Here is a 27,549-nt window from a genome sequence, read left to right as displayed (position 1 = left end):
TTTGATGACTTGTGGTGCAGACCAGTTCAGCTACTTAGTGAGAGGAAGACAGGAAGGGGAAAGAGATTCAATTGTGTTTAAAATTTATAGACAGAGCCTGGATCAGGTACATTCATTTTGTTTGACTTTGGGAACAACAGTCAGTGATTGGCTGAAGGTTCTGAACCCAAGAAGTCAGCATAAAATTCTCATTGCAGTGTTGTGCCAAAGAACTACCAGCATATTCTGGCATTGCTATTTGCTGTCAAGGAGATCAATGAGAACCCCAAGATCTTGCCTAATATCACAATGGGATTCCATATCTATGACAGTTACTTCAATCAAAGGATGACCTACCGGGCTGCTCTGAACCTTCCCTCCACACTTATACCCAACTACAAGTGTGACACTCAGAAACATCTGATGGCAGTTATTGGGGGACTTGACATGGATTCCTCCCTTCAAATGGCAGACATACTGGGCATCTACAAGATTCCTCAGGTAAGATGCCTTGGAGATTTCACATTCATTCACCATGGATGAATCCTTTCCCGTCCCTGGCATGCTGCTATATCACTGCCTCATGGGCCAGAGAGTCTAGGGAAGATGCTTTTTTTTTTTTTTTTGCAGTTAGATTTTTATTCAGTTTTTCATTTACTTATATTGATTACAACATAATTACATATTTACACTTTTTGAGCTTCCACCAGCACCTCCCACAATCATCCATTGTTCTTATTTCCTCGCATTTTCCTATATAGTATTGCTAGTTTACCATTAGTTTACACTTCTCTATTCCTATCTTGCAATATTCCTTACCGTATTACAAAGTCTCTTTGAACCCCACTAGCGTTGTTTGTTGATCACATATAGTTTCCAGATATGCCGCAAACTTCCCCCAGTCCTCGGTGAATTTTTGATCTTTTTGATATCTTATTCTTCCAGTCAATTTGTCTAATTCCGCGTAATCTATAAGTTTCATCCTCCAGTCGCTCAGAGTCGGCATTTCCTCCTGTCTCCACCTCTGGGCCATCAGTATTCTTGCCGCTGTCGCGGCATATTGGAACAATTTATAGTCCCGTCTTTTTATCTCTCTTCCTGTTATACCTAGTAGGAAGGACTCTGGCTTCTTAACAAACGAATATTTAAAGATCTTTTTCAATTCACAATAAATCGATTCCCAGAAGCCCCTCACCTTCCTACAATCCCACCACATATGGAAGAGAGATCCCTCTTTTTCTTTGCATTTCCAGCACTTGTTACATGTCTTATACATTTTTGACAACTTTGCCGGTGTGATATACCACCTGTACACCATCTTCATTATATTTTCTTTCAGTGCTGTACATGCAGTAAATTTCATATTTTCGTTCCATACCTTTTCCCAATCCTCTAGTTGTATGCTGTGACCAAGATCTCTGGCCCACTTAATCATGACCGACTTGATTTCCTCGTCCTTTGTTTGCCATTCTAAAAGTATTTTGTACATTTTCGAAATTATCTTAACATCATTGTCAATTATATCTAATTGAAATTTAGACGCTTTTTCCATATATCCCCTTTCTTTTAGATCCTTGTTAAACATTGCATTTGCCTGGAAATAATGTAACCAATCATAGACCTGATCCTTCACTTGTTCATATGGCTTAAATTTCCATTTCTCCCCCTCTTTCACTACCAATTCACCATAAGTTATCCAATTTGATCTCATATTCGTTTTTTTTACCGACATTACCTCTAGTGGAGACAACCAATGCGGAGTTTTAAATTCCAGAATATTTTTGTACCTGTCCCAAACTTCTATTATAGAGCCCCTGATAACATGATTAGTGAAACTTTGGTGGATTTTCTTCTTCTCCCGCCATAAATAGGCGTGCCATCCCGATCTATTATCATGGCCCTCTAGATCTAACAATTTATTATTATTTAATTTTATCCACTCCTTTAGCCAGCAAAGACAAGACGCCTCGTAATAGAGTTTTAGATCTGGCAGGGCAAAACCGCCTCTTTCTTTGGCGTCTGTCAACAGCTTAAATTGTATCCTTGGCTTCTTGCCCTGCCAGATATATCTCGAAAGCGTTCTTTGCCACTCTTTAAATACACTTATTCCCCTGATTATAGGGATCATCTGGAACAGAAATATCATCTTTGGGAGCACACACATTTTGACCGCTGATATTCTGCCCCAGAAGGACAGTTTCATTCTACCCCAGGTTTCTAAATCTTTCTTTATTCCGTTCCACACCTGAGTATAATTATTCTGATATAAATCAATATTTTTGGGGGTCAACCATATTCCCAAATACTTTACTTTTTTGGCCACATCAATTCCTGATTCTCGTTGCAACTCATCCACCAGAGTCAGATCAGTATTCTTAGCCATTAGTTTTGTTTTTTTCTTATTTAGAGTAAATCCAGCCACTTTGCCAAACTCTTCTATTTCCTTCAATACCTCATTTAAGCTGTTTTTTGGTTCTTCAATCGTTATTACTATGTCATCCGCAAAGGCTTTGATCTTGTATTCATTTTTGCCGACTGTGACCCCCTTTATTTTGTCGTTGTTCCTTACTGAACCCAGAAGGACTTCCAGGACTGTTATAAATAGTAACGGCGAGAGAGGACACCCCTGTCTGGTACCTTTCGATATCTTAAACTCTTCTGTATATACATTATTCACAATCAATTTAGCTCTTTGTTCCGAATAAATTGCCCTTATTCCGTTGTAAAATTCATTCCCCACTTCCATCATTTCTAAATTTTTTAACATAAATTCCCACGATACATTATCGAAAGCCTTCTCTGCGTCCACAAACATTAATAAGGCTTGCTTCTCAGTCCTTACAGACAGATATTCCAAAATATTAATTATGTTCCTAACATTGTCTCTCATCTGCCTGCCCGGAAGGAAGCCTGCCTGATCTACATGTATTATTTCTTGCAATATCTTCTTTAATCTCTTTGCTAATATTCCAGCAAAAATCTTGTAGTCTGTGTTTAACAGAGATATTGGCCTATAATTCTTTACTTGTGTCAAATCAGTGTCTTGCTTTGGAATGAGTGTAATAAAGGCCTCTCTCCACGTTCCGGGGATATCCTGTTGTTGTAGTATGTTATTCATGACTTCCTTTATTGGTACTATTAGGGCGTGCCTTAGTTCTTTGTAGTAGCTAGATGTTAGACCATCTGGTCCTGGTGCCTTCCCTTTCTTCAGTTCTTTTATTATTTCTATTATTTCCTCATTTACTATTGGGGCATTCAGTCGGTCTTTCTTATCTGTCGGGATCTTTTTCACACCTTTTTACTTTAAAAATCTTTCTATTTTCTTCGTGTTATTCTTTTCTCTGTTGTTATATAAATGTTTATAGAAATCCAAAAATCCTTTCCTAATAGCTTTGGGATTCTCAACTTCTTCTCCCTCTAAGATAATTTTATTAATTGTGTTTTGTTCTTTCCTTTTCTTAATTTGCCACGCAAGCCATTTGCCGGATTTATTAGCGAATTCAAAGTTTTTCTGTCGAAGCCTTTTGATGTTCCATTCCACCTCTTTGTTAATAATCATTGCAAATTGTGCCTGCAGGACTTTAATATTCTCTTTTATTTTTGAGCTGTTTGGGTTCTTAATTAATTTTACTTCATTATCCATTATTTGTTTTAAGATCTCCTTCTTCCCTTTCTCCCTGTTCTTATTCTTAATCGCATTCTGTTGAATAAAGAATCCTCTTATAACTGCTTTGCTTGCATCCCAAACTATGCTCGTTTTTGTGCCTTTATTCATGTTATCTGTAAAGTAGTCTATCAATTTTTTCTTAGCCTCCTGAACAAGCTTCTGATCAGCTAAGAGATAATCATTAAGTCGCCATCTGAATGATCTTTCTTCATATCCTTTAACCTCCATTTTTATTGGGCTGTGGTCTGATATTGTTTTTGGTTGTATCTCAATCTGTCGAATTCTTGGAGTTAGCTCACTGGAAACCCAGATTTGATCAATTCTTGATAAAGACTTGTTTGGTTCCGAATAAAACGTAAATTGCTTCTCCAGCGGATGTCGAAGTCTCCATATATCAATTAAGTTAAAGTTTTTTATCATAGTAAAGAAAGTCTTAGGCAATTTTCCTTCTCTACTTACGTCTTTTTCTCTAAATCTATCGATTTCCAACGAGACCACCCCATTCATATCCCCCATAAGTATCATTTTTTGGTCCATGTATTCAAACAATTTCTCTTCCAAGTTTTTATAAAAATCAGTTTTATTCCCATTAGGTGCATATATCCCAACAATTATTATTTTTTCTCCTTGCCATTTAATCTGTATTACAATTATTCTACCTTCTTCATCTTTGAAAATTTGTTGCGCCTCGATGTTCTTTTTTACATATAATGCTTTTGTTTGACTCCCTTGTCCATGGGAAAGTGAGGTAAATGCCTACTGTCTACAACTGTCTTTGCCACAACAGCCGCTAGAGATGCACATACCAATTCCTTCTACTATATTGATGTCCCTTTATTTCCTTCTAGCTCACTTATGGTTCCTTTGCCCTAGAGTATACCGATGAAAGCCAGTCCATTCCCTTTTACCGGATGGTCCCCAATGAAGCCCATCAGTACACTGGGATTATTCAGTTACTTTTGCACTTTGGTTGGACGTGGATTGGGTTGCTCACTGGAGATAATCACAGTGGAGAGAGATTTGTTCAGACCCTGACACCTCTGCTGTCCCAGAAAGGTATTTGCTTGGCCTTCTCAGAGAAAACCCTGAAAACCACATATTTGACTGAGTATTATGCCATGTATTCCCAGTGGATCCAAATCTATCATGTTGTTATGGAAAGTAAAGCCAATGTTGTTGTTTTCTATGGAGAAACAAAGTCCATGCTTGGCTTGCGAACAATGGTAGCACTAGGCGAATTGGAAAATGTGACCAAAACATCTGTGGGCAAGGTTTGGATTCTGACAGCACAGCTGGATTTCACAGCAATGGTCTTTCAAATGAGGATGGATATGCAAGTCTTCCAGGGTTCCCTCTCCTTTTCAGTTCATTCAAATGTGGTGCAAGGATTCAAAGCCTTTCTTCAGGTCCAAAATCCTTTTGAGGCAAATGGAAATGGCTTTGTCAAGCAGTTCTGGGCAGAAGTCTTTCTCTGTTTATTTCCAAACTCCAATACAGAGGAGCAGGCCAGTGGAACCTGCACTGGAGAGGAGAAGCTGGAAGATCTCCCTTCATCTGCTTTTGAGATGAACATGTCTGGCCACAGCTACAGTCTCTATAATGCCGTCTATACCATAGCACATGCTCTACATGGAATGCTCTTGCCCAGGACCAGATATAGGACAGTGGTGGAAGGAGGGATGCAGGAGCTTCAAATGCTGCAGTCTTGGCAGGTAATGCCTTTTCATGAAATACAATTTATTTGACATGAACCGTGCCATGGAAATTAGTGTAGATTACCTCCCAGCAGTCCTCTAAGCAGTTTTCTGAACTCCTTTCTCATCCTCTTACTCCTTCATTGCTATAATTCAATAAATTCATAAAACAAAAAACATCCTAGAATTGCCATTTAATTTGTGCATTCATGCTGCATGGCAGTAAAAAGTACATTGGATCGGAAAACATTTTTTTACATTACCTTGAGCTCCACACTTTTTTATTTATTGGAGCTGGAATACATATATTAAATCAAATCAAAAGTAAGCACTCCCTACAACACAGAACTCACCCACACTGCCCATATGACGTTCGCCTCCAGATCACTCTCTTCCCACTCTTCTCTCTTCCTCAGTCTGAACTTTCTCATTCTATGGATACTCCAGAAAGGGGAGGGCATGAGAAATTATGGATTGAGGGAGGGAAAGTTTGAGAAGGAATTGAGAAAAATGGATTTGTTGCAATAGTGTGACAGAGCGCTTTAACAACCCCTTTTATTTGTGCAAACCTAACATTCTGGTATGTGCATGAAACCCTCCCAGAAAATACGGGCAGTTTGGAGCGATTACTTCATCATTTCTGTTTTCTTTCAATGCAGCTCCACCCCTTTCTTAGGAGTGTCTCCTTTAACAACTCTGCTGGAGAAACAGTATCTTTTGGTGAGAACAGGGAAGTAGAAGCTGGCTTTGATATTACTAACATGGTCACTTTTCCAAATAACTCCTTCTTGAGAGTCAAGGTTGGAAGGGTGGATGTGGAAGCCATCCCAGGCCAGCAAATTTCCACTGATGACAACAGAATGATCTGGCACAGAAGCTTTCACCAGGTGAGGCATAATTCCAACATCCATGAGATATAGGAAAACAAAATATTACGCACTTATCAGTCATCAGCCCAGCACATACCTGGTTTTCTAGCCTCATTCAAAACATTTTCTTCTGCATTACATTAGATGTGCTTGCTGGATCAGGCCAATGGCCCACCTTCTACACCATTTTTTTCTCAGATTGGCAAACCAGATGTTTGTGGGAAATCCACAAGCAGGAACTGGGCCCAAGAGCGCTCCCTACTTTTGTGGTTTCCATAAGATAGTGTTCAACTGTTGTGATGCGTCCAAGGGTACGGGGGCAATTGGCAGGCCCCCAGATGGCTCCAGCCCACCGGCCAGTTGCCGGTCGAACTCCAGTCCTTGGTTTTGCATCAATCTGCGACTCAGAGCTTCAGAAGCCTTTCAGAAGTTGAGCACTCAAGCCAACAGAGATAACAAACTCTTCGCAATGGAAGGGCAGACAAAGGCATATGTAAAGCATATTTACAAGCAATTTATTCAGCAAAGAACAGGACAAAGAAAACATGTCTGCTCTCCTTCATGTCCAAGAGCTAGAAGCAATAAAGCAAAAGCTATACATACAATGGAAGTTCCCAGCAAGCTGTGCTGGAATGTAAACAGACATGTGACATACAACAGCTCCACACATCTGTTAAGGTGGAACGGAACATCAATATCCTAATAGTGCCTCTGACCGTGAAGACAGAGCATAACCTCCCTCATGGCTAATAGCCACTAATAGACCTATCCTCCATGAATTTTTCAAATCCTCTTTTAAAACCATCCCAGTTGGTGGCTATTACGGCCTCCTGTGGGAATGAGTTCCATAGTTTAACTATACTGCATGAAGAGCTGTAAATGGACTAGACACATTGCCGCAAATTGCAACTGAGCTTTTAGCAGTTTAATACCCTTTCAAATCTTGCAGGCAATACATCCCCCCCCCCAAAACCCCGCCCCCAATTTTTCAAGTGTATTTTTTAAAAAATTGTTCTCTAATGTTCAATTTTAGTTCTTCTACTTGGGGTGGGGTGGGGGAATCGTACCTAAGTTATCATAGTTTTGGCTTCAGAAGCCTTAGAATTTAACTGAGACACCAAAGTCACTACCCACCTATATCCTAAGGAAAAAGAAACTGTGGGCTAGGGATGGAGGATAATTTGATATGGTTTACAGTTTTATGGAAACTAACAGAATTCATGCCTCTCATATTAGTACTCAGATCAGAACACCAGTAATTATCCTTTAAGTTTCACATTTCTCTGAATTTTGTGACACATTTCTCAGCTCAAGAAAGGACCAACATGGTTTGAAAAATACGTATTGTAAGATAAAAGAAACTTAGAAATGCAAATATTAAGATAAGATAGACATTTAAATGTGAATTTAGTTGTGGATTAATGTGGAAATGGGATGTAGTGAATTTATGATTAAACACAGTGCCTTTTTTCTAAAAAAATGTTTAGGGGTACTCTCATTTTGACTCAAAACCACCATTTTATAGTTCAAATCGGGAAAAATAAATACAGTGAATGGACAAAGGTAGAAAGATTCACAAAATGTTTAGAGGTACAGGTATGCGTACTCTTGCACCCCCCCCAGGAAAAAAGGACTGATTAAACATATGAAATTCATTTGAACAGGAAATATACTGATTTGTCCTTTCCAAAATGCCGCACCCTGCACCTCTAAATAAAAGAAGTACCGCAATTTCCTTCCAATCCTCTACCCCATATACTATTTGCCTTTTAAGGTTTTGTTTATAGAAAACAGCACATTTAGGGACAAACAGCAGCCAAGGGACGCGGGTGGCGCTGTGGGTTAAACCACAGAGCCTAGGACTTGCTGATCAGAAGGTCGCCGGTTCGAATCCCTGCGACGGGGTGAGCTCAGTTGCTTGGTCCCTGCTCCTGCCATTCTAGCAGTTCGAAAGCACGTCAAAGTGCAAGTAGATTCTATGAATTGTTCAGCACGGGAGCTCCGCTGGGAAGGTAAACGGCGTTTCCATGTGCTTCTCTGGTTCGCCAGAAGTGGCTTAGTCATGCTGGCCACATGACTCGGAAGCTGTACGTCAGCTCGCTCGGCCAATAAAGCAAGATGAGCGCAGCAACCCCAGAGTCCACCACGATTGGACCTTATGGTCAGGGGTCCCTTTACCTTTTAGCAGCCAACTTTGAGCAGCAATGCAGGACAGATCAGCAGTGTGCTTTATCTTAAAAATAAAAGTCCTTCTCCAGTATTCCCAAAAGAACTTGTGAGGGTTCAAACTAAGAAAGGCTGGGCATGCTCAGTGCATAAACTCCACCCACAATGCCTTCCTGTGCATGGCAGCAAGTGTGAAGGGGACTTCTAACTGCATTTGGCTAAGTTGTTTAGAAGCCTCCTCTTCATATTTGGGAACCATGATAATCACTCAAAGTTACAAATCACAAGGAGACTTCTAAGCCTGTTCATTATTTCAGACCTTCCCATTCAGTATGGTAAAATTGTTGGTGGAAGAGGTATTCTCTTTATGTATGGAGACAAAATGGGAAGAGCGGGTGAAAATTAGCCCCCAATCCCCTTCCCAGTTTGAGCCCTCCTGCTTGCTTTTTGAATGCCTGAAGGGGGCTCAAAGATGGTCAGTTTGGTCCTGCCTTTGGAATAAGTAGCTTAGTGTCTTCTTACTTCTAGCTGTGGGTTGGGAAACGGAAGGCAAACATGCTATGAATTTCTCTGTGTTAAAATTTTAAAGCATTTGGTTAAATGGGCAGGTTCCACCCCTTTCTGTGTGCAACCCGAGTTGCCCTCCTGGTTCCAGGAAGGAGAAGACGGAGGGGGAGCCATTCTGCTGCTATGATTGTGCTCCATGTCCTCAAGGCAAGATTTCATCCCAAAAGGGTAAGAGACACAAGAGGTATACTTTTCAAATTGTATGTGAGATATACTTTTCAAACCGTATGTCATGTTAAAAGTTGTTGAAAAGATCAAGCAAATAATTGGTCACAAATTTTTAGATAAGTACTCATTTTTCAGGGCAACTGTATTTTGGTTCATGGTAAAAGGAAAAAGGAGTGCAATTTGGGTAATCTTTCCATTCAAGGGGAACAAAACCAAAGTTCTCCTCCATCCCTATTGGCAGAAATAAAGGAATATGGACCTTTCCTCGCAAGAAAAGGTTTATAACCCATGATCTCATCTTCGTAAGGTTAAAATACATCAGGCAATACTGAGCTAAATGGACCACTGATCTGACTTGGTGTAAGATACATTCCTTAGTTCCTGTTCTGAACAATTGATACAAGGATGATTTCTATTTATAGTTACCACCATCATCCAACTAAATTGCAGAATGTGGTTCCATATTGGCAACATATCTGAAATCTGAGTGTATTTTCTCTCTCTCCAGACATGGATGAATGTGTTGCATGCCCTGAAGATCATTATCCAAACAGGGACCAATCACAATGCATTCCAAAGACCATCAGCTTCTTGTCCTTTAAAGAGCCTCTGGGGATGAGCTTAGCACTTTTTTCTCTTTCTCTCTCTCTTCTCACAGTGGTGGTCCAAGCCATCTTCATTAAACATCAGGACACACCCATTGTCAGAGCAAACAATCGGGACCTCACCTACACTCTCCTCACTTTCCTCCTGCTCTGCTTCCTCTGCCCGTTGATCTTCCTCAGCCCTCCAGAAAGAGTGAGCTGCCTGCTCCGACAGATGGCTTTTGGCCTTGTTTTCACAGTGACTGTTTCTTGTGTTCTGGCCAAAACGATCACGGTGGTTCTGGCCTTTGTGGCCACCAAACCAGGATCCCGAATGAGGAAGTGGGTGGGGAAAAGACTGGCAAGCTCCACTGTGATTTCTTGTTCCCTTATCCAAGCGGGCATTTGCACTGTGTGGTTAGGAATGTCTCCCCCATTTCCTGATTCTGACATGCAGTCTGTGATGAGGGAAATTATTCTAGGCTGCAATGAAGGGTCAGTTGCCCTGTTTTACTGTGTCTTGGGCTACATGGGCTTTTTGGCCATTCTCAGCTTTGTTGTGGCCTTTTTTGCCAGGAAACTGCCTGACAGCTTTAATGAGGCCAAATTCATCACCTTCAGCATGTTGTTGTTTTGTAGTGTTTGGGTCTCCTTTGTTCCAGTGTACCTGAGCACCAAGGGGAAATACATGGTGGCTGTGGAGATCTTCTCCATCTTGGCCTCCAGTGCTGGGTTACTGGGCTCCATCTTTTTCCCAAAGTGCTACATCATTGTGTTGAGACCTGGTCTGAACAGCAAGGAGAAGTTAATAAAGAGGAAATAATAAATTATCCTATCATCTTTGTTTTTTGTTTTAGTAGAATGTGGGCAATGTAATCTCTCATTATCCTTATTGTATGATTATATATATTTTTTGTTTAGTTGCAATTGCTATTTGCAATTTATTTGAGAATTATCTGTGGTCACTGTGAGACAGTTTTCCATAATCTTTTTGGACTTCATGGTGCATTTGGAAAACAAAGAAGCTGTAGTGGATACCACAAAATACTGAGGCCTGTTTCATAGGATTCCCCTCACCCCTGTCTTTCTGCTATCACTCTTGTTTTCCTTTGGCCTGCTTTTACAATGAAGGTTTGTGAACACCCTTTTGCCTTGGAGATGGGGACAGGGGAGGAGGTATTTGGTAAGGCTAGCTAAGAGTCCTTTTTATTTGTGTGTGTGCTATGTTCTGTATTCTAAATGCTTTTAAAATGTTGATTGATTTTATTTGTCAACTTATATGACTATTGGGTCTTAGGGTATTTTTTGCTTTAAATCATTGGTGTAGGTGTTGGGAAGGAAGTCCAATTCCATTGCTGGTCATGGAGCAAACTAGAAGAGACATTTGTTCTGTTTTCTTTTCACTAAGGAAGCCGTAGGTATAGAGACCCGTGCTTAGGTACATGTGAATGTCTGAACTTCCCTGGGAATTAGCATGTTGTTCCTTTATCCTCACTACCTGGTAAAAGCAGCAGGAGGTGGTATTGTAGCCAAGTGGGTCTTTAATTTACTTAGACATTCATTTCTGACAATGTCCTCTAACCAAATGAAACTCAGGGAAAACCAACCCTGCCAGCACCCCCGCGAAATCACCCAAAATTCTGAGTCAGGGTACTCAAGTGTAATAGGTATGAGTTACTCGTGTGTAAACTGGTGCCTTTCTCGGTTAATTTGCCTTGTTAAACCTTTCTGACAGAGCAAAAGCTTACAATAAGAAGCCGCAAAAGCAAATAGAAGCAAATACTTTATTAGGAGATCACAGTACAAAACAGAACAATTTTACCTTAAAATTACAGTTAAAAAAAGGTACAAAGACACCTTTGGTACCTGAGTACAGACTGAAAATAACAGGAGCTGGCTTGTCTCACCCTAATCCCAACAATTAGAGGCACAGGCCCCACCAGCAAGCTTTATCCAAGCATACATGGTTGTTCTGAATGGGGACCATTTGACCTAGATCAAAGACCATTGTAAAGGCAGAAAGGCCTGGATGCAAGAAGGTAGATTTTTGTTTAGGCCAGGGTGGTCCAACTTTTTATACCAAGTTGGCTGCAAGAGTACTTTGACATGGAACCCGCAGGCCTCACACAGCATTGTCTCACTGTGTGTGTGTGTGTGTGTGTGTGTAAGCACAATATTCTTCCCAGCAACCCTTGCTCATGACTCCCTTCCTATCACCTCATATCCAGTTACCTGGCAATCTTTCAAACCCGGATTCTGGATTTTATTTCAAATTGTATACATGTAATGGGCAATCGGGCTGGAGAGAGTGGAAAAGTACAAAAGACTGTGTACCTTGGGAAAGTGTTACTTGGTGGCCTTGACAAAACTGATAGGGTACGGCTGGAAAACTGGTTGTTTTGAGAACAAGGGAAAGAGAATCTTGGCAAGGGCAGAGTGAATCGTGTAGAAGGAGTATTGGATCTTTTAACTCTGTTTGGACCTTTTTTTGATTGTTTTAATAGTAACTTATTGGACATAGCAACTAAAAAGCAACCAACCCCAAGTTCAGGCAGAAGGGGATAAGCCTTATGGTGAATGGGTGGAATTCTTTTATGAATTGAGAAATGAGTTGATGAAGGAGATAAAGGAAAATTCGGATAAGACAGCAGATAAACTTATAGCCCAAATGGACAAAAATACTGAAATGGTGACAGAGCTGATTATTAAGAGAGAACCAGTGACAAAGAAAACAGAAGCGGCGGAGGTCTCGATGCAAGGGCTGGAGGAACTTTTTAGAAAAATGGAAACTGTGATTGATATGAAGAAATACCAGGAGACACTCAGGGCAGATATGGATGGCATGGGGGGTAGGCAGGAAATATTTGGGAATGCCTTGGTGGCTGAGATAAGGCAAAAATTACAGCCTCTGAGTCTACGAGGAGACTGTGAGGAAGGTGAGCAGGATTTTAAATCTGACTTAACTGATAGTCACCTTCCTGTGAAATTTAAATATGCCAAGTGCATAGGGCCTTTAAAAATCACATTGTTAGAAAAGCGTTGTTCAGTGTTTGGATAAGATATAAAGATTTGTTGGAAAACAAAACCCCTAGATGGTTGTCACCTTTAGAGGCTAAGGCATATAAGAAAGTCAATATGGAGGTCGGATGGCCAAAGTATTGTGAGATTTTGGAGCAGGATGGAGACAAATTGAAATTAAAGAGTCATGAAAAATTGAAGCCTAAGGTACAAGATTGGCTCCATTATTATCAAATAATGGAGGTTTATAAACAAGACAGGAAAATTGGCTTCCAGGTGGAAAAATCAAAACTAGAGACTGAATTGTTAGAACCCAATACTAAGAATTTGTCAAGAATGTATAATTTGCTGTTGAAATGGAACACACAAGATGAAACAGTTAAATCAGCTATGATTAAATGGGCACAAGATATTGGTCATAACATTATGTTCGCTGACTGGGAAAGGTTGTGGAACACCGGTATTAAATTTACGGCATGTAATGCTTTAAAGGAAAATGTTATGAAAATGATATACAGGTGGTACATGACCCCAGTCAAGCTAGCAAAGATTTACCATTTGCCTGATAATAAATGCTGGAAATGTAAAGAAACTGAAGGTACTTTTTACCATCTTTGGTGGACGTGCCCGAAGATTAAGGCTTTCTGGGAAATGATATATAATGAAATGAAAAAGGTATTTAAGTATACCTTTCTTAAGAAACCAGAAGCCTTTCTCTTGGGCATTGTCGGCCAATTGGTGTCAAAGAAAGACAGAACTTTTTTTATGTATGCAACAACAGCAGCAAGAATACTTATCACAAAGTATTGGAAGACACAAGATCTACCCACTCTGGAAGAATGGCAGATGAAAGTGATGGACTATATGACATTGGCTGAGATGACCGGCAGAATCCGCGATCAGGGAAAAGAGACTGCGGAAGAAGAATGGAAGAAATTTAAAATTTATCTTAAGGACTACTATAAACTTGATGAATGCTAGAATGTCGAGGTTTTTAGAAAGAAAGGGTTACAGAGAAACAAGATCAGATTAAAGAAAGGATTAAAATGAAAGAGGTTGGAAAGAAATAGTTACATGTTGCTAAAAAACTATGGACATAGGGATGCAGAAAGGGGAGGTATGGGGAAGTCTGAGAAAAGAAGTTTATGAAAATATGTTTTGAAATAATGCATGTTTTGTATGTTTTGTTTATGTGTTTGTTTGTTATAAAAAAGTTGTAAAATCAATATTTTTTTTTTTAAAAAAGAAATTTAAATATGCCAAAGTTAGGAAAAAGAATGGGAAACACTTGTTGTATATGTGCAAAATAATGTAAATAAATTGATACATTGGCAGGCTCCGACTACACAGTTGCAATCAGCAAAATTTAGATAATATTAGAAGAAGAAGAATTGATGAAGTATGTGTGAGGAAATGCAGAAGAATTTTGTTAATATAAGGAACCAGAAGAGGTAATGGAGGGAAGTCATGAGGTCTAAAGAAAACAAAGATAAGGTTTTGAAATGTTTTCGTGAATGGGGACAAGGGAAGGAATTTGTGGGGTTTTTTTGGTAGTTAGTTGTAGAAATTAATTGTGAAAAAACCCAATAAAAATTTATTTACACACACACACACACACACACACAAACACACACACACATATATATAAACTAATGAATAGACGCCAACATTATTCCATTTCTCTACACCCTCAATGACTCACCTATGTTGGGTCAAATGTTCAGATAATCCAGTGCTCCACCAAAATTGTACCATCCCTTTTTTGTGAGATATTGAATTCCATTATCATTACCACTTCTGCCTGAGTGTTAGAATCAGATCTAAGCAGAGAATTTGGCTAATAATTTTTATTCTTGTTATGTTATTTCCCAGCCCACCAACTCATTCATAACTTCTGCATTTCAACATATCACACTGTATATTGTAGCTTAAAATATTTTAAATATTCCTGATATTTTATATCCTTTATTTATTACAACCCACCTTAATGTGTATATTATAATATTTTACTTGCACCAATTTTGTTTTTATTCTGTTCAGGTCTATAACAATATTTTTTTTGCCAGTTGTTCAATATTTCTGATGTAACGAGACCTAGTTATTACCTCATCGGTAATTACCAGTCTTGTCATAAACAAATCTCCCTTGGATAATGTCTCAATGGATTTCCAGAGAATACCAGCCAAAGTCTAAACAAGGGTATAAAAACCCCTTCCTGATATTCTAAGCAAGGGAGAGGTCAGAGACAGAGGAAGGATTTCTGCTTTTCTATTTGTCGAGTTGCAAAATAGGATTTTAATCTGTGAATTGTTAGAGAAGTGTTGTTCGTGACAAGGCAGAATATTGAAAATATGTTCTAGATGGAAATGAGTGTTTCTGATAAGAAATAGTATTTGCCTCAGTATGCTGTTGTTTATTGTGCCTCTTCTCTTTCATTTGCCACATATGGTGTGCAAACATACCACTAGTTGCGCCATCCAAGATCTGTCCAGAATTCCACATGAATACTACCAACCTGGTCGTCTTATTATTGGTGGACTTGCTTCTCACCTCTTTACTTCTTTTGGCGAAGAAGACTTCACAGAAAGGCTACCTATCCATCAACTTCTTGATATCTTGTAAATACTTCATGTGTTAAGTAATCAGATGATACAAAAACATTCCCCAGCTCTAACCGGCTTACTCAAAAGCAAGTTCCACTGATTTCAGCGGGATTTCTTTCTAGGCATAAATGGTGGTGGTGGGGGACTTCAGCATAGCTGAGGCGTTGGCTTGGAAGGAGGGAAATGGAGATCTGAATGTGTCAGTGAGAAGAGGCTGCCTGTTGGTGTGCTCTCTGCTCCCCATATCCCACCAAATTTCTTCCAAGTAGAGTTTAACAATCAGACCCACAGCTTAAACCTGCTTAGTTAGAGATAGAAAGTCCTTCTCTGTTTGAATACTGAACTTCACCTCAGAAAGCCTGGCGTGAGGGGTCTGAAAGCTCACTTCTCCTCTGAGGTAAAAGTTCTAAGAGTCCCAGGTGTTCTCATCCCAATCAGGCTAGACTTTTATGATGCTCCTAGTTATAAATGTGTCACAGCTACTCCATTAAGCTAGGCTATCTACTTCTCTGCAGTTTGATGCAACTCTTTTGATCAATACCTGTAGATGAATGTAAGTGTATGTTTTGCGCTTTCACATTTCACCAAATGTTGCAGTGCAGTGTTCCAGTCAAGTAATGTATACAAAATGCATATACTGGGGTAAAATGTAAATATATATATATGCATATATTAATGAAAGTGGTATATAAGCATACAAGTGGAATGCAATGAATTCTTTAAGGGGAAATTGCTTTGCAGATATGTGCATGTCAGAGCATAATTTGCATGAAAATGTTGAAGAATTGTCATGAGGTTCTAATTTCTATAAATGACAATTGCATAGCATATATCCCAAGTATACAGCATAAAATTCTCATTGCAGTATTTTGCCAAAGAACTATCAGCATATCCTGGCCTTGGTATTTGCTGTCAAGGAGGTCAATGAGAACCCCAAGATCTTACGTAATATCACCTTAGGATTCCACATCTACGACAGTTACTTCAATGAAAGGATGACCTACCGGGCTGCTCTGAATCTTCCCTCCACACTTATGCCCAACTACAAGTGCAACATCCAGAAACACCTGGTGGCAGTTATTGGGGGACTGGACTTTGATTCCTCTCTCCAAATGGCAAGTATCTTGGGCATCTACAAGATCCCTCAGGTAAGATACTGCCATGGGGACTTCACACTCATTCCCCATGATCATCTGACAATTTTATCTCCCCCTCAAGAATTATTAGTATTCGTCCTAATACTTTCCTCAAAAAATCCGTAAGTGTTGGACATCACATAAACATGTGTTTCAAAGAAGCATTATTCTTAGTTATTCTCCAGCATGATGGCATTGTAGATACAGAATTACCTTCTATACAAATGTAGTGGGGTTCAGTATATTCTAAATTTTATCTTTTGGTGTATAAGAAATAGTTTATAATCTAGAGACACATTTGTTACAGAACCTAAAATGTTGTCCCACTGTTCAGGTAAAATAAGAACCCCTAATTCATTATATCATTAATTTCTCAGTGCATGTCAAGGTCATTATTTGAAACCAAATACCTATATCTATAACCAACTGTTCTAGTAAAGCAAGGGGGATGTAATGGGGAAGGAAGATGAGGGGAAAGGAAAGGGAAGCTGCATTGCAGGATTGTAGGAAAACTGGCATGCAGCAGTAGAAGAGAAGGAGGGGACGGCCTACAAGCACAGGGGGCACTCTGTGGAGGCTAGATCTATGACTGCCCCCAGCTTTTTGGAGCCCCCCTCCTTGAGGCTACCACCTCATCTCACTTCTGGGCAGGCTGGCCCTGGAAGCACATACCCAGTCCTTCTACATTTATGGATTATGTGCCTTTATTTTCCTTTAGCTCACTTATGGCTCCTTTGCTCCAGAGAATGCTGGTCAAAGCCAATCCACTTCCTTCTATAGGATGGCGCCCAATGAAGTCCATCAGTACAGTGGGATTGTTGAGTTACTTCTGCATTTTGGTTGGACGTGGGTTGGGTTGCTTGCTGCAGGTAACGTCAGTGGAGAGAGATTTATTCACACCCTGAAAACTCTGCTTTCCCAGAAAGGCATTTGCCTGGCCTTCTCAGAGAGAACCGTGAAAACGGCATATTTGACTGAGTATTACGCCATGTATTCCCAATGGATCCAAATTTATCAAGTTATTATGGAGAACAAAGCCAAGGTTATTGTTGTCTATGGAGAAACAGAGTCCATGCTTAGCTTGCGAATAATGGTAGCACTAGGTGCAGTGGACAATGGAACCAAGACATCTGAGGGCAAGGTGTGGATTCTGACAGCGCAACTGGACTTCACAGCATTAACCTATCAAATGAACTGGGATATGCAAGTCTTCCAGGGTTCCCTCTCCTTTAGAATTCATTCAAATGTTGTACAAGGATTCAAAGCCTTTCTTCAGGTCCAAAATCCATTTGAGGCAAATGGAAATGGTTTTCTCAAGCAGTTCTGGGCACAAGTCTTTCTCTGTTTATTTCCAAACTCCAGTGCAGAGGAGCAGGCCAGTGGAACCTGCACTGGAGAGGAGAAGCTGGAAGATCTCCCGTCATCTGGCTTTGAGATGAGCATAACAAGCCACAGCTATAGTGTCTATAATGCTGTCTATGCCGTAGCACATGCTCTACATGCCATGTTCTTGCCCAGGACAAAATTCAAGGCAGTGGTGAAAGGAGGGATGCAAGAGTTTCAGAAGCTAAAGCCTTGGCAGGTAACGCCTATCCCATGGCAGTGGCGTAGCGTGGGGGGTGCAGGGGGGCCGGCCGCACTGGGCGCAACATCTGGGGGTTAGGGTTAGGGGGCGCAAATCCACGGGTTAGGGGGCGCAAATTATTTGCCTTGCCCCGGGTGCTGACAACCCACGCTATGCCACTGTCCCATGGTACAATTTATTAGACCTGGGCAGTGATATGTAGCACAGTACCCTGAACATTTTCGAGCACTCAGTGCAGGATCATATCCCCTCCGTAACTTGTGTGCAGGGAAGCAGGAGGATATAATCCTGCACTGTGCCGCTCCTTCCCACGCAGCTTCTCTGCACACAAGTTAAGAGGCAGATCTGATCCCACACTGAGAGGAGAAGTGAGAGCTGGCAGAGAGTGGCAGACAAAGCTGAAAAAAAATGTAGCTGTGGCTGAGGAAAGGAGGTGGGAAAGACTGGGCACAGCCCCTAAAATGGCTGTCCATGACCAGCAAAAAAAGTGGGGAGAGTTTTAAACATTTATTTATGTACGTACTTGCTTACTTACTGAAATTGTTAATTGAAGTCATCTTTGTTAGAAATCCTGGGAAGCCAAGACCCAGTTTTCTGGCAAGGACTCTTTGGTGAGAGAACCCCAGCAGAGATTTAACATGGCAAAATAAAAGTGTGGAAATCTAGATTGTAAAACCGTAAATGTGTCCTTTCCGCTAAACCCCCAAACTCTGCACTTCCCTATCACAAAGATGGACCACACATTTAGTAAGTCACAACAATCAAAGATCAGATTCATGTGCTTTTCTATATAGCAGTCACAAAATGGTAAAATTTCCTAAACTATTGGTATAGAAACATTAGATTCAGACTCCATTCTTGTCAGAATCAAAGGAGGTTGGTTAAAATATGTGTCTAGAGGGAGTAGTTCACACACAGAATTCACATGTAGACTGAGTAGAACAAAAGGCTTTGTTACCCATTTCCTCCCGAGGTGAAGGAAAGTGACTTAGGCTAAGTTTGGTAGGACAGCTTACTCTATGGCATTAACCACTTTGTGCATTAATCAGACGCAAGCATACTGGTTACATGAGGCTGGTTACCCTAGAATTCCTTTGGGACGGGATACAGTAATACCTCTGCGAATGTCCACCTTGTCTAGCGTCCATTCCAGTGAACGTCCACAGCAAACTTGAAAGTATCATAACGGGTTACTTCTGGGTTTGCTGCTTGCACATGTGCAGAAGCACTAATTCGAGCTTTGTGCATGCGCAGAAGCACAAACCACTCCGAGCACATGCGCAGATGCGGCGCTTTGCCCTGTGTCCTTTTTGGCTAGTGGCCGGGGCTCCAGAACAGATCCCAGTTGCAAAACGAGGTATGACTGTATACAAGCAGTGGGACCTAAAAAGCATGGATTTCCCCCCTCATTTCCTCTTTTTTGGGGGGAATACATTGGGATTTTTCCATAGAAAACAATGGAAATCGTCAGCTTGCTATGTGAACACTCTCAGGAATGGATTATGTTTGCATAGCACTGCCTGCATATACTGACAGTCTGGAGACATCCTGAGTGGCAATAAGGAGAGACATTAGCATGACTTTATGATTTCTATTTTCCTTTCAATGCAGCTCCATCCCTTTCTTAGGAGTGTCTCCTTTAACAACTCTGCTGGGGAAACGGTATCTTTTAGTGCAAACGGGGAAGTAGAAGCTGGCTTTGATATCACCAACCTGGTCACTTTTCCAAATAACTCCTTCTTGAGGGTCAAGGTTGGAAGGGTGGGTGTGGAGGCTACACCTGACCAGCCATTCACCCTTGATGACAGCAGAATGGTGTGGCACAGAAGCTTTCACCAGGTGAGGCATAATTCCTACATCTATGAGAGAGAGGGAAATAGAATGTTATTGTACTTACAGATCATCAGTCCAGCACATACCTGCCTTTCCAGTCAGATTCTAAACATTTTCCTCTGCACTGCTTAAGAATAATAGAATCATAGAGTTGGAAGACATCCTGAAGCTCATGTTGTCCGGGATACAGGAATCTCAACATAAGATGATCTTGCTGGCTCAGATCAATGCCCAACTAGTGCAGAATAATGCCATTGGCCAATCTTGTCCAACATTTTCCTTGAGAATAGTAGAATCATAGAGCTGGAAGTCATCCCGAAAGATATGTGGCCCAACCCAATTTGTGCCAGGAGGACCAGTTTTAGTTCCTTCCACACCGGAAAAAAAAATCCCACCTAAGTTACTATTGGTAAAGGTAAAGGGACCCCTGACCGTTAAGTCCAGTCGTGACCGACTCTGGGGTTGCGGCGCTTATCTCGCTTTATTGGCCGAGGGAGCTGGCATACAGCTTCTGGAGAACCAGAGCAGCGCACGGAAATGCCGTTTACCTTCCTGCCAGAGCAGTACCTATTTATCTACTTGCACTTTGATGTGCTTTCGAACTGCTAGGTTGGCAGAAGCAGGGACCGAACAACGGGAGCTCACCCCATCACGGGGATTTGAACCACTACCTTCTGAAATTAATTAATTTTGTGGTCTAGTTCTCAGCTCAAAAATGGACCAAAATAATTTGAAAAATACGCACTGAAGTACAAAATACGTTTGAAGATGCATCAATTAAAACAAAAAGCATGGCAGGAAGTGTGAAGGAAGCTTCTAAGAGCATTTGGTTGAACTCCTTTACAGTTTCATATTTGGGGACCAAGATAACAACACAAAGTTCCAAATTCATCATCATCAAGCCTTTTATTGGCATCACATTGTTGTTGTTGTTTAGTCGTTTAGTCGTGTCCGACTCTTCGTGACCCCATGGACCAGAGCACGCCAGGCACTTCTGTCCTCCACTGCCTCCCGCAGTTTGATCAAACTCATGCTAGTAGCTTCAAGAACACCATCCAACCATCTCATTCTCTGTCGTCCCCTTCTCCTTGTGCCCTCCATCTTTCCCAACATCAGGGTCCCCTCCAGGGAGTCCTCTCTTCTCATGAGGTGGCCAAAGTACTGGAGCCTCAGCTTCACGATCTGTCCTTCCAGTGAGCACTCAGGGCTGATTTCCTTCAGAATGGAGAGGTTTGATCTTCTTGCAGTCCATGGGACTCTCAAGAGTCTCCTCCAGCACCATAATTCAAAAGCATCAATTCTTCGGCGATCAGCCTTCTTCATGGTCCAGCTCTCACTTCCATACATCACTACTGGGAAAACCATGGCTTTTACTATACGGACCTTTGTTGGCAAGGTGATGTCTCTGCTTTTTAAGATGTTGTCTAGGCTTGCCATCGCCTTTCTCCCAAGGAGCAGGCGTCTTTTAATTTCGTGACTGCTGTCACCATCTGCACTGATCATGGAGCCCAAGAAAGTAAAATCTCTCACTGCCTCCATTTCTTCCCCATCTATTTGCCAGGAGGTGATGGGCCCAGTGGCCATGATCTTCGTTTTTTTGATGTTGAGCTTCAGACCATATTTTGCGCTCTCCTCTTTCACCCTCATTAAAAGGTTCTTTAATTCCTCTTCACTTTCTGCCATCAAGGTTGTGTCATCTGCATATCTGAGGTTGTTGATATTTCTTCCGGCAATCTTAATTCCGGCTTGGGATTCATCCAGCCCAGCCTTTCGCATGATGAATTCTGCATATAAGTTAAATAAGCAGGGAGACAATATACAGCCTTGCCGTACTCCTTTCCCAATTTGGAACCAATCAGTTGTTCCATATCCAGTTCTAACTGTAGCTTCTTGTCCCACATAGAGATTTCGCAGGAGACAGATGAGGTGAAATGGGAGTGCCTGATTGGCATCACATACAAACATCCAAAACAAATCAATACAGAATTATCACTTTCCCAGGGGCACAAAACATTTGCTAAAAGAAAGGAGACAGAGCAGTATATCGTCACAAAAGTTCCAAATTATAGGGAGGCTTCTAAGCATGTTAAGCCTTTTTAATACTTTCTGCTCAGTATGGGAAGGCTAGTGATGAACAAGTATTCATTTTATGTATGGGGGGGGGGAGGGCTGGTGAAAATGAACTCCCAGTTCCCTTCCCAGTTTAGGCATTATTTTCACAGACGGTCAGTTTCAGCATTCTTTTTTAAAACTGCTAATAGCAAAACAAATAGTTTGGTTCTCAGTAGTTTAGTGTCTTCCTACTGCTGGCTTGGGGGTGGGGATGAAGCCCAAAGCACTGATAATTTCTGTGTGCTAAAATGTTTATGTTTTTTTTAAAAAATGGGCAGGTTCCACCCCTTTCTGAGTGTAACCCAAACTGCCCTCCTGGTTCCAGCAAGAAAAAGAAGGAGGGGGAGCAATTCTGCTGCTATGATTGCGCTCCATGTCCTCAAGGCAAGATTTCGTCCCAGAAGGGTAAGAGACACAAGATATGTACTTTTCAAACATATGTCATGTTAGAAGTTGTTGGAAAAATTAAGTAAATAGGTAAATAATTGCTAATATGGCAGACCCTCCAAGTGTCCCTATTTTCCAGGGACATCCCTGAGTTAGAGAAGCCATCCTGGTTTCTGATTTGTTCCCAGAATGTCCCACTTTTCCTTTGGATGTCTCTATTTTCATTGGAGAAATGTTGAAGGGTATGAAGTTATCTGACCCGAACTGTCTGAAGGCAATCCTATATAGGGAAGGTTTTTTAATGTTTAATGTTTTATTATTATTTTTATATATGTTGGAAGCTGCCCAGAATGGCTGGGGCAACCCAGTAAGATGTGTGGGGTAAAAATAGTAAAATTATCATTATGGAATGGGACATCCCTATTTTCATCAGAGACATGTTGGAGGGTATGATATGGTAAGAATTTACTTCTAAACCATTCGTTCTTGATGAGGTGAGGGAACAAACCTTTAAATAAACTCCAACAAAGAGAATATGCAAGCAAAGTGTCCAGTAGGGACCTGGTTTATTAGAGAAGCTATTGCAATGAGGCAGCCTCGCTAAATCAGTTGTTCAGCTAACCGCCAGTTAGACAAACTGCCTGAAAGCACATTTTAACAAAGATTTTATTGGGTTTTTCACACATAAACATACATCATATAACATCATTATAGAATGCGTACCACAAGAAAGGTTACATGTTAAGGGGTGAAAAAGTCCCTGTTTTATGTTTCCCCTCATTTATCTTGATTAGTCAAACTCTGGAGCTCCAGATATAAGCTTTTACTCACTTATTGTACATCTTCCTTGACAACTAGACATTCAGAAAGTGCCATAATCCATTCCTGTATCTTCTCACAGCTTATGGAATCACAAGGAAACCACAGGGCTTGTAACTTACAACATCCTAGCCACTTGTGCCCTCTGGCTAAACATACAATCCTTCAGGGGCAGATAAGCAAGGAATGCAGTGATTCGGCAGTTTATCTGGTATAGGGGAGCAGCATAAAAGAGTTACACAAATGCAGGAATACACGAATCAAAATCATTCTTTGATACATACGTTCTATATAGAAAATAAATGCAATTACTATGGGATATACAAAAAAATATTGACTGTCTAAAGTAAAACTTCTACATTGGTAATATAGTCCATTTTGTACATATTGTTTAATTGGAGGTCTGCATCAAAAGTTTTTAGACAAGCATACATTTTGCAGGGTCACTGTGTTTTGGTTAATGTGTTGGTCAAAACAGTGCAATTTAGATGACTTTCACAGTCAAATTTCAATAAAACCAAATTTCTCCTCCATCTCTATTAGCAGACAGCCCCAATAAATGAATATGTACCTTATTCTAAAAAGAAAAGGTTTATCACCAATGATCTAATCTTTGTTTGAGGTTAAAATAAGGCAGGCATTACTAAGCTAAGTGGACCAGTTATTTGTCTTGGTAGAAGACACCTTCTTAAGTTCCTGTACTGAACAATTACCGTATTTTTCGCTCTATAGGACGCACCCAACCATAGGATGCACCTTATTTTAGAGGGGGAGAACAAGAAAAATAATAATCTCCCCCTCTCTGCTCAGCGCCCCTTCAGCGAAGCGGCAGGAGAAACGGAGCCCCTTCTATTTCTCCTCCCGCTTCGCTTAATGGGCGCTGCGCAGCTCTCCCTCTCTGCTGAAGCCAGGAGAGTCTTGCTCTCCTGGCTTCAGCGACAGGAACCTGAAGCCTGTGGAGCGCAGCGTGAGTTCCAGCTGTGCTCCAAAGGTTTCAGGCGGCTATCCCTGAAGCCTGGAGAGCGAGAGGGGTCGGTGCGCACCAACCTCTCTCGCTCTCCAGGCTTCAGAGAAAGCAACACGTAGCCTCCGGAGCGTGGAGGGAGCGCTCCCTCTGCCCTTCAGAGGCTTTGCATTGCTATCGCTGAAGCCAAGGAGCCTGTATTCGCTCCATCGGACGCACACACATTTCCCCTTCATTTTTGGAGGGAAAAAAGTGTGTCCTATAGAGCGAAAAATACGGTACTACAAGGAAGAATCGTATTTGTGGTCACCACTCTTTTCCATCTAAACTACACAATGTATCTTATGGGGACATCCCAAATAGCATAGCACACAATGCTGAGGTGGAGTTCTCATGCATCACTTTCAATCTGGTTTGTCTGGAAAAATCTTTAACCCTAACAGTTCCATACTAGCAGCACCGGAAGCTCGTCAACACATCTGAACTCTGAAATGATTATTTCCTCTCCAGATATGGATGATTGTGTTGGGTGCCCCGAAGATCACTATCCAAACATGGAACAATCGCAATGCATTCCAAAGACCATCAGCTTCTTGTCTTTTAAAGAGCCTCTGGGGATGAGCTTAGCATTGTTTGCTCTTTCTCTCTCTTTCCTCACAGTGGTGGTCCAAGCCATCTTCATTAAACATCGGGACACACCCATTGTCAGAGCAAACAATCGGGACCTCACCTACACTCTCCTTATTTCACTCCTGCTCTGCTTTCTCTGCCCGTTGATCTTCCTCAGCCCTCCAGAAAGAGTCAGCTGCCTGCTCCGACAAATGGCTTTTGGCCTTGTTTTCACAGTGACTGTTTCTTGTGTGCTGGCCAAAACGATCACGGTGGTTCTGGCCTTTGTGGCCACCAAACCAGGATCCAGAATGAGAAAATGGGTGGGGAAAAGGCTTGGAAGCACCATTGTGTTGTCATGTACCATTATCCAAGTGGGCATTTGCACTGTGTGGTTAGGAACCTCTCCCCCATTTCCTGATTCTGACATGCACTCTGTGATGAGAGAAATCATTCTAGGCTGCAACGAAGGGTCAGTCGCCCTGTTTTACTGTGTCCTGGGCTACATGGGCTTTTTGGCCATTGTCAGCTTTGTTGTGGCCTTTTTTGCCAGGAAATTGCCTGAGAGCTTTAATGAGGCCAAATTCATCACCTTCAGCATGTTGTTGTTTTGTAGTGTTTGGATCTCCTTTGTTCCAGTGTACCTGAGCACCAAGGGGAAATTCATGGTGGCTGTGGAGATCTTCTCTATCTTGGCCTCCAGTGCTGGCTTACTGGGTTCCATCTTTTCCCCAAAATGCTACATCATTGTGTTAAGACCTGATCTGAACAGCAAGGAGCAATTAATAAAAAGGAAGTAGTAAATTATCCTATCATCTCTGTTTTTCGTTTTACCAGAATATGGACAATATATTCTCTTTCTCCACATCATGTCATGTATTTTATGTTTCGTATTGCCTGGTATTTTCTGGAAATCTTCAAAGATTTTAATTTATGTCCTTTGTTACAGCTGAAATGAGTAACTGTTATGGAATGAGCTTTGCTTTTGGTCTTTGAGCAGGACATCTAGCTTGTGCCATTGGTTTTTCAACACTGGTTAGACACTGCTCTCCTTTCAACACACTGTAAAAAGGGGAAAACTCAAAAGAGAATTAAAATATGGCAGGAAAGATGTCGAAAATAAGAGATTGTCTTCAAAAATCTTCAACAGAAAAAGCTTTTTGTTCTCATGGTTTGGGAAGGGGTGGAAGACGGCTGGCGAGGCCATACTTTGGACCAATGTGCTTAAGCCAACCAGGCCTTAGGGCCTATTTCCCACAGCACAAGACCATGTTCATCGTTGAACCCATGCAGCTAAGTACGTAGATTTCTGTGCAGTCACTGTGACCTTGATGCAAACATGCCCCAGACACTCAGGTGGTAAACCGCACTAATTGATGGCATGCAGGTATATCTATGAACACAAATGAATGGGGGATGGATCTAGTAAAGCTTTAGGCTGTGTCTATGTGTATAATAAATAAAAGCATATTCAGCTGCTGTGAGTACTCCATTCCTATTTTCAATCCTGGGAAACATTCCCTGATTAAACCTATCTTGTCTGACTGTTCTCATTATCTATCAACATAAAAAGATCTATTTTGAAGTGATTCTCAATATTGTAGGTAGCCCCACCAGATTGCTGTTTGGGATATAGGTGGCAAAGGAGGACAATGAGATTTAGTAATAGAAGTAAGAGATGGATACCATGTAACATAAAAACTATCCCATTTCTCTATACCCTCAATGATTCATGTAAGTTGGGTCAAATGCTTAGATAACGCTATGCCCCAAAAGATTTTGTACCTTCCCTCCTTTGTGCGCACAGAACCACCACTTTCAAATACTAGCTAGTTCCAGCCATACTGTAGCCAGTAAGACAACTAATAATCCTCTATATTGAATTCCTCGATTATTGCCACTTCCAACTGAGAAGAGGGCTAGAATCAGATATAAGTAAAGTAAAGAATTTGGCTGGTAATTTTATTCTTGTTATGTTATTCCTGCCATCCCACCAACTGTTTTTGTTTTTACTCTCTTTAGGTCCATAACTTCACAATAAAGGATCTGTATTTTCGATCCTGTGAAGGGGGTGTAATCTCTTTTTCCTCCGCCCTGCCCCCAACAGCTCCAGGTGCAAAACCTTGGAAATTACACCTCTTTTGGTGGCACATATATTATTTATGTGCATTTGCATGTGTGCATTAAGAGGTAAATTAAACTGTCTCCATTAGAGGTCAATAGAACCTCCACATTTTGGCAACAATTTGTAATTCTTTTTTTATTTTAAAATATCCTCATGAAAATTCTTAAGATACAGTACACAGCCAGGCCTGTGATCCATCTAGTAATGGAGGAAAATGCTCCCAATCTCTATATGCATTGGCTCAGAATAAACCAAGCAATTTTCCCTTCCTCCTACAAAATAAAAAAAAATGTGCAGCTTATTCCAAGTCAACTTAAACAAATTGAGACCCAAACATAGTCCCCACCATTTACCTGAAAGTCTTCAAGACCACCTCCCACATCGAAGCCTGCTCTTCAAACTATGGGATAACCAGCCTTCATATAACCAATGTGCTTAAGTCTAATTAACACATGACAGGATTACCTGTCTTGGCAGGTTTAGCTCACTTTGGGAGGGGCCAGGCAATGAGGCCTGTTGTTTCCCTCCAGTGTACCAAGAAACGCAACATGGTTGCTCCAAGCTCAGACCACATGGCACTCACAAGCCTCTCTTGCATTCCTATACCAATAATTTGGAACTTTCATCACTATAACCAAGTTTTTCTGCCTCTGTTTTTTGACTG

General features: G+C 41.1%; 1 protein-coding gene across 1 annotated transcript; it reads left to right on the top strand.

The window, feature by feature from the left end:
- Positions 1-171: 171 nt before the first annotated feature.
- LOC309515960 (vomeronasal type-2 receptor 26-like) lies at positions 172-26,653 on the top strand. Its single transcript, XM_082194291.1, has 9 exons — positions 172-480; positions 4,495-5,358; positions 8,984-9,110; positions 15,195-15,330; positions 16,181-16,463; positions 17,170-18,033; positions 19,648-19,875; positions 22,260-22,386; positions 24,662-26,653. Exons 1-9 carry the CDS (start codon positions 289-291, stop codon positions 25,558-25,560), a joined length of 3,720 nt encoding a protein of 1,239 aa, XP_082050417.1. The 5' UTR covers positions 172-288; the 3' UTR covers positions 25,561-26,653.
- The last annotated feature ends 896 nt before the right edge of the window (positions 26,654-27,549 follow it).

Source organism: Podarcis vaucheri, assembly GCF_965113315.1.
Source record: "Podarcis vaucheri genome assembly, chromosome: 13".
NCBI lineage: Eukaryota > Metazoa > Chordata > Lepidosauria > Squamata > Lacertidae > Podarcis > Podarcis vaucheri.
Note: the sequence above shows the minus strand (reverse complement) of the source record. Positions and strands in the feature narration are given on the sequence as shown.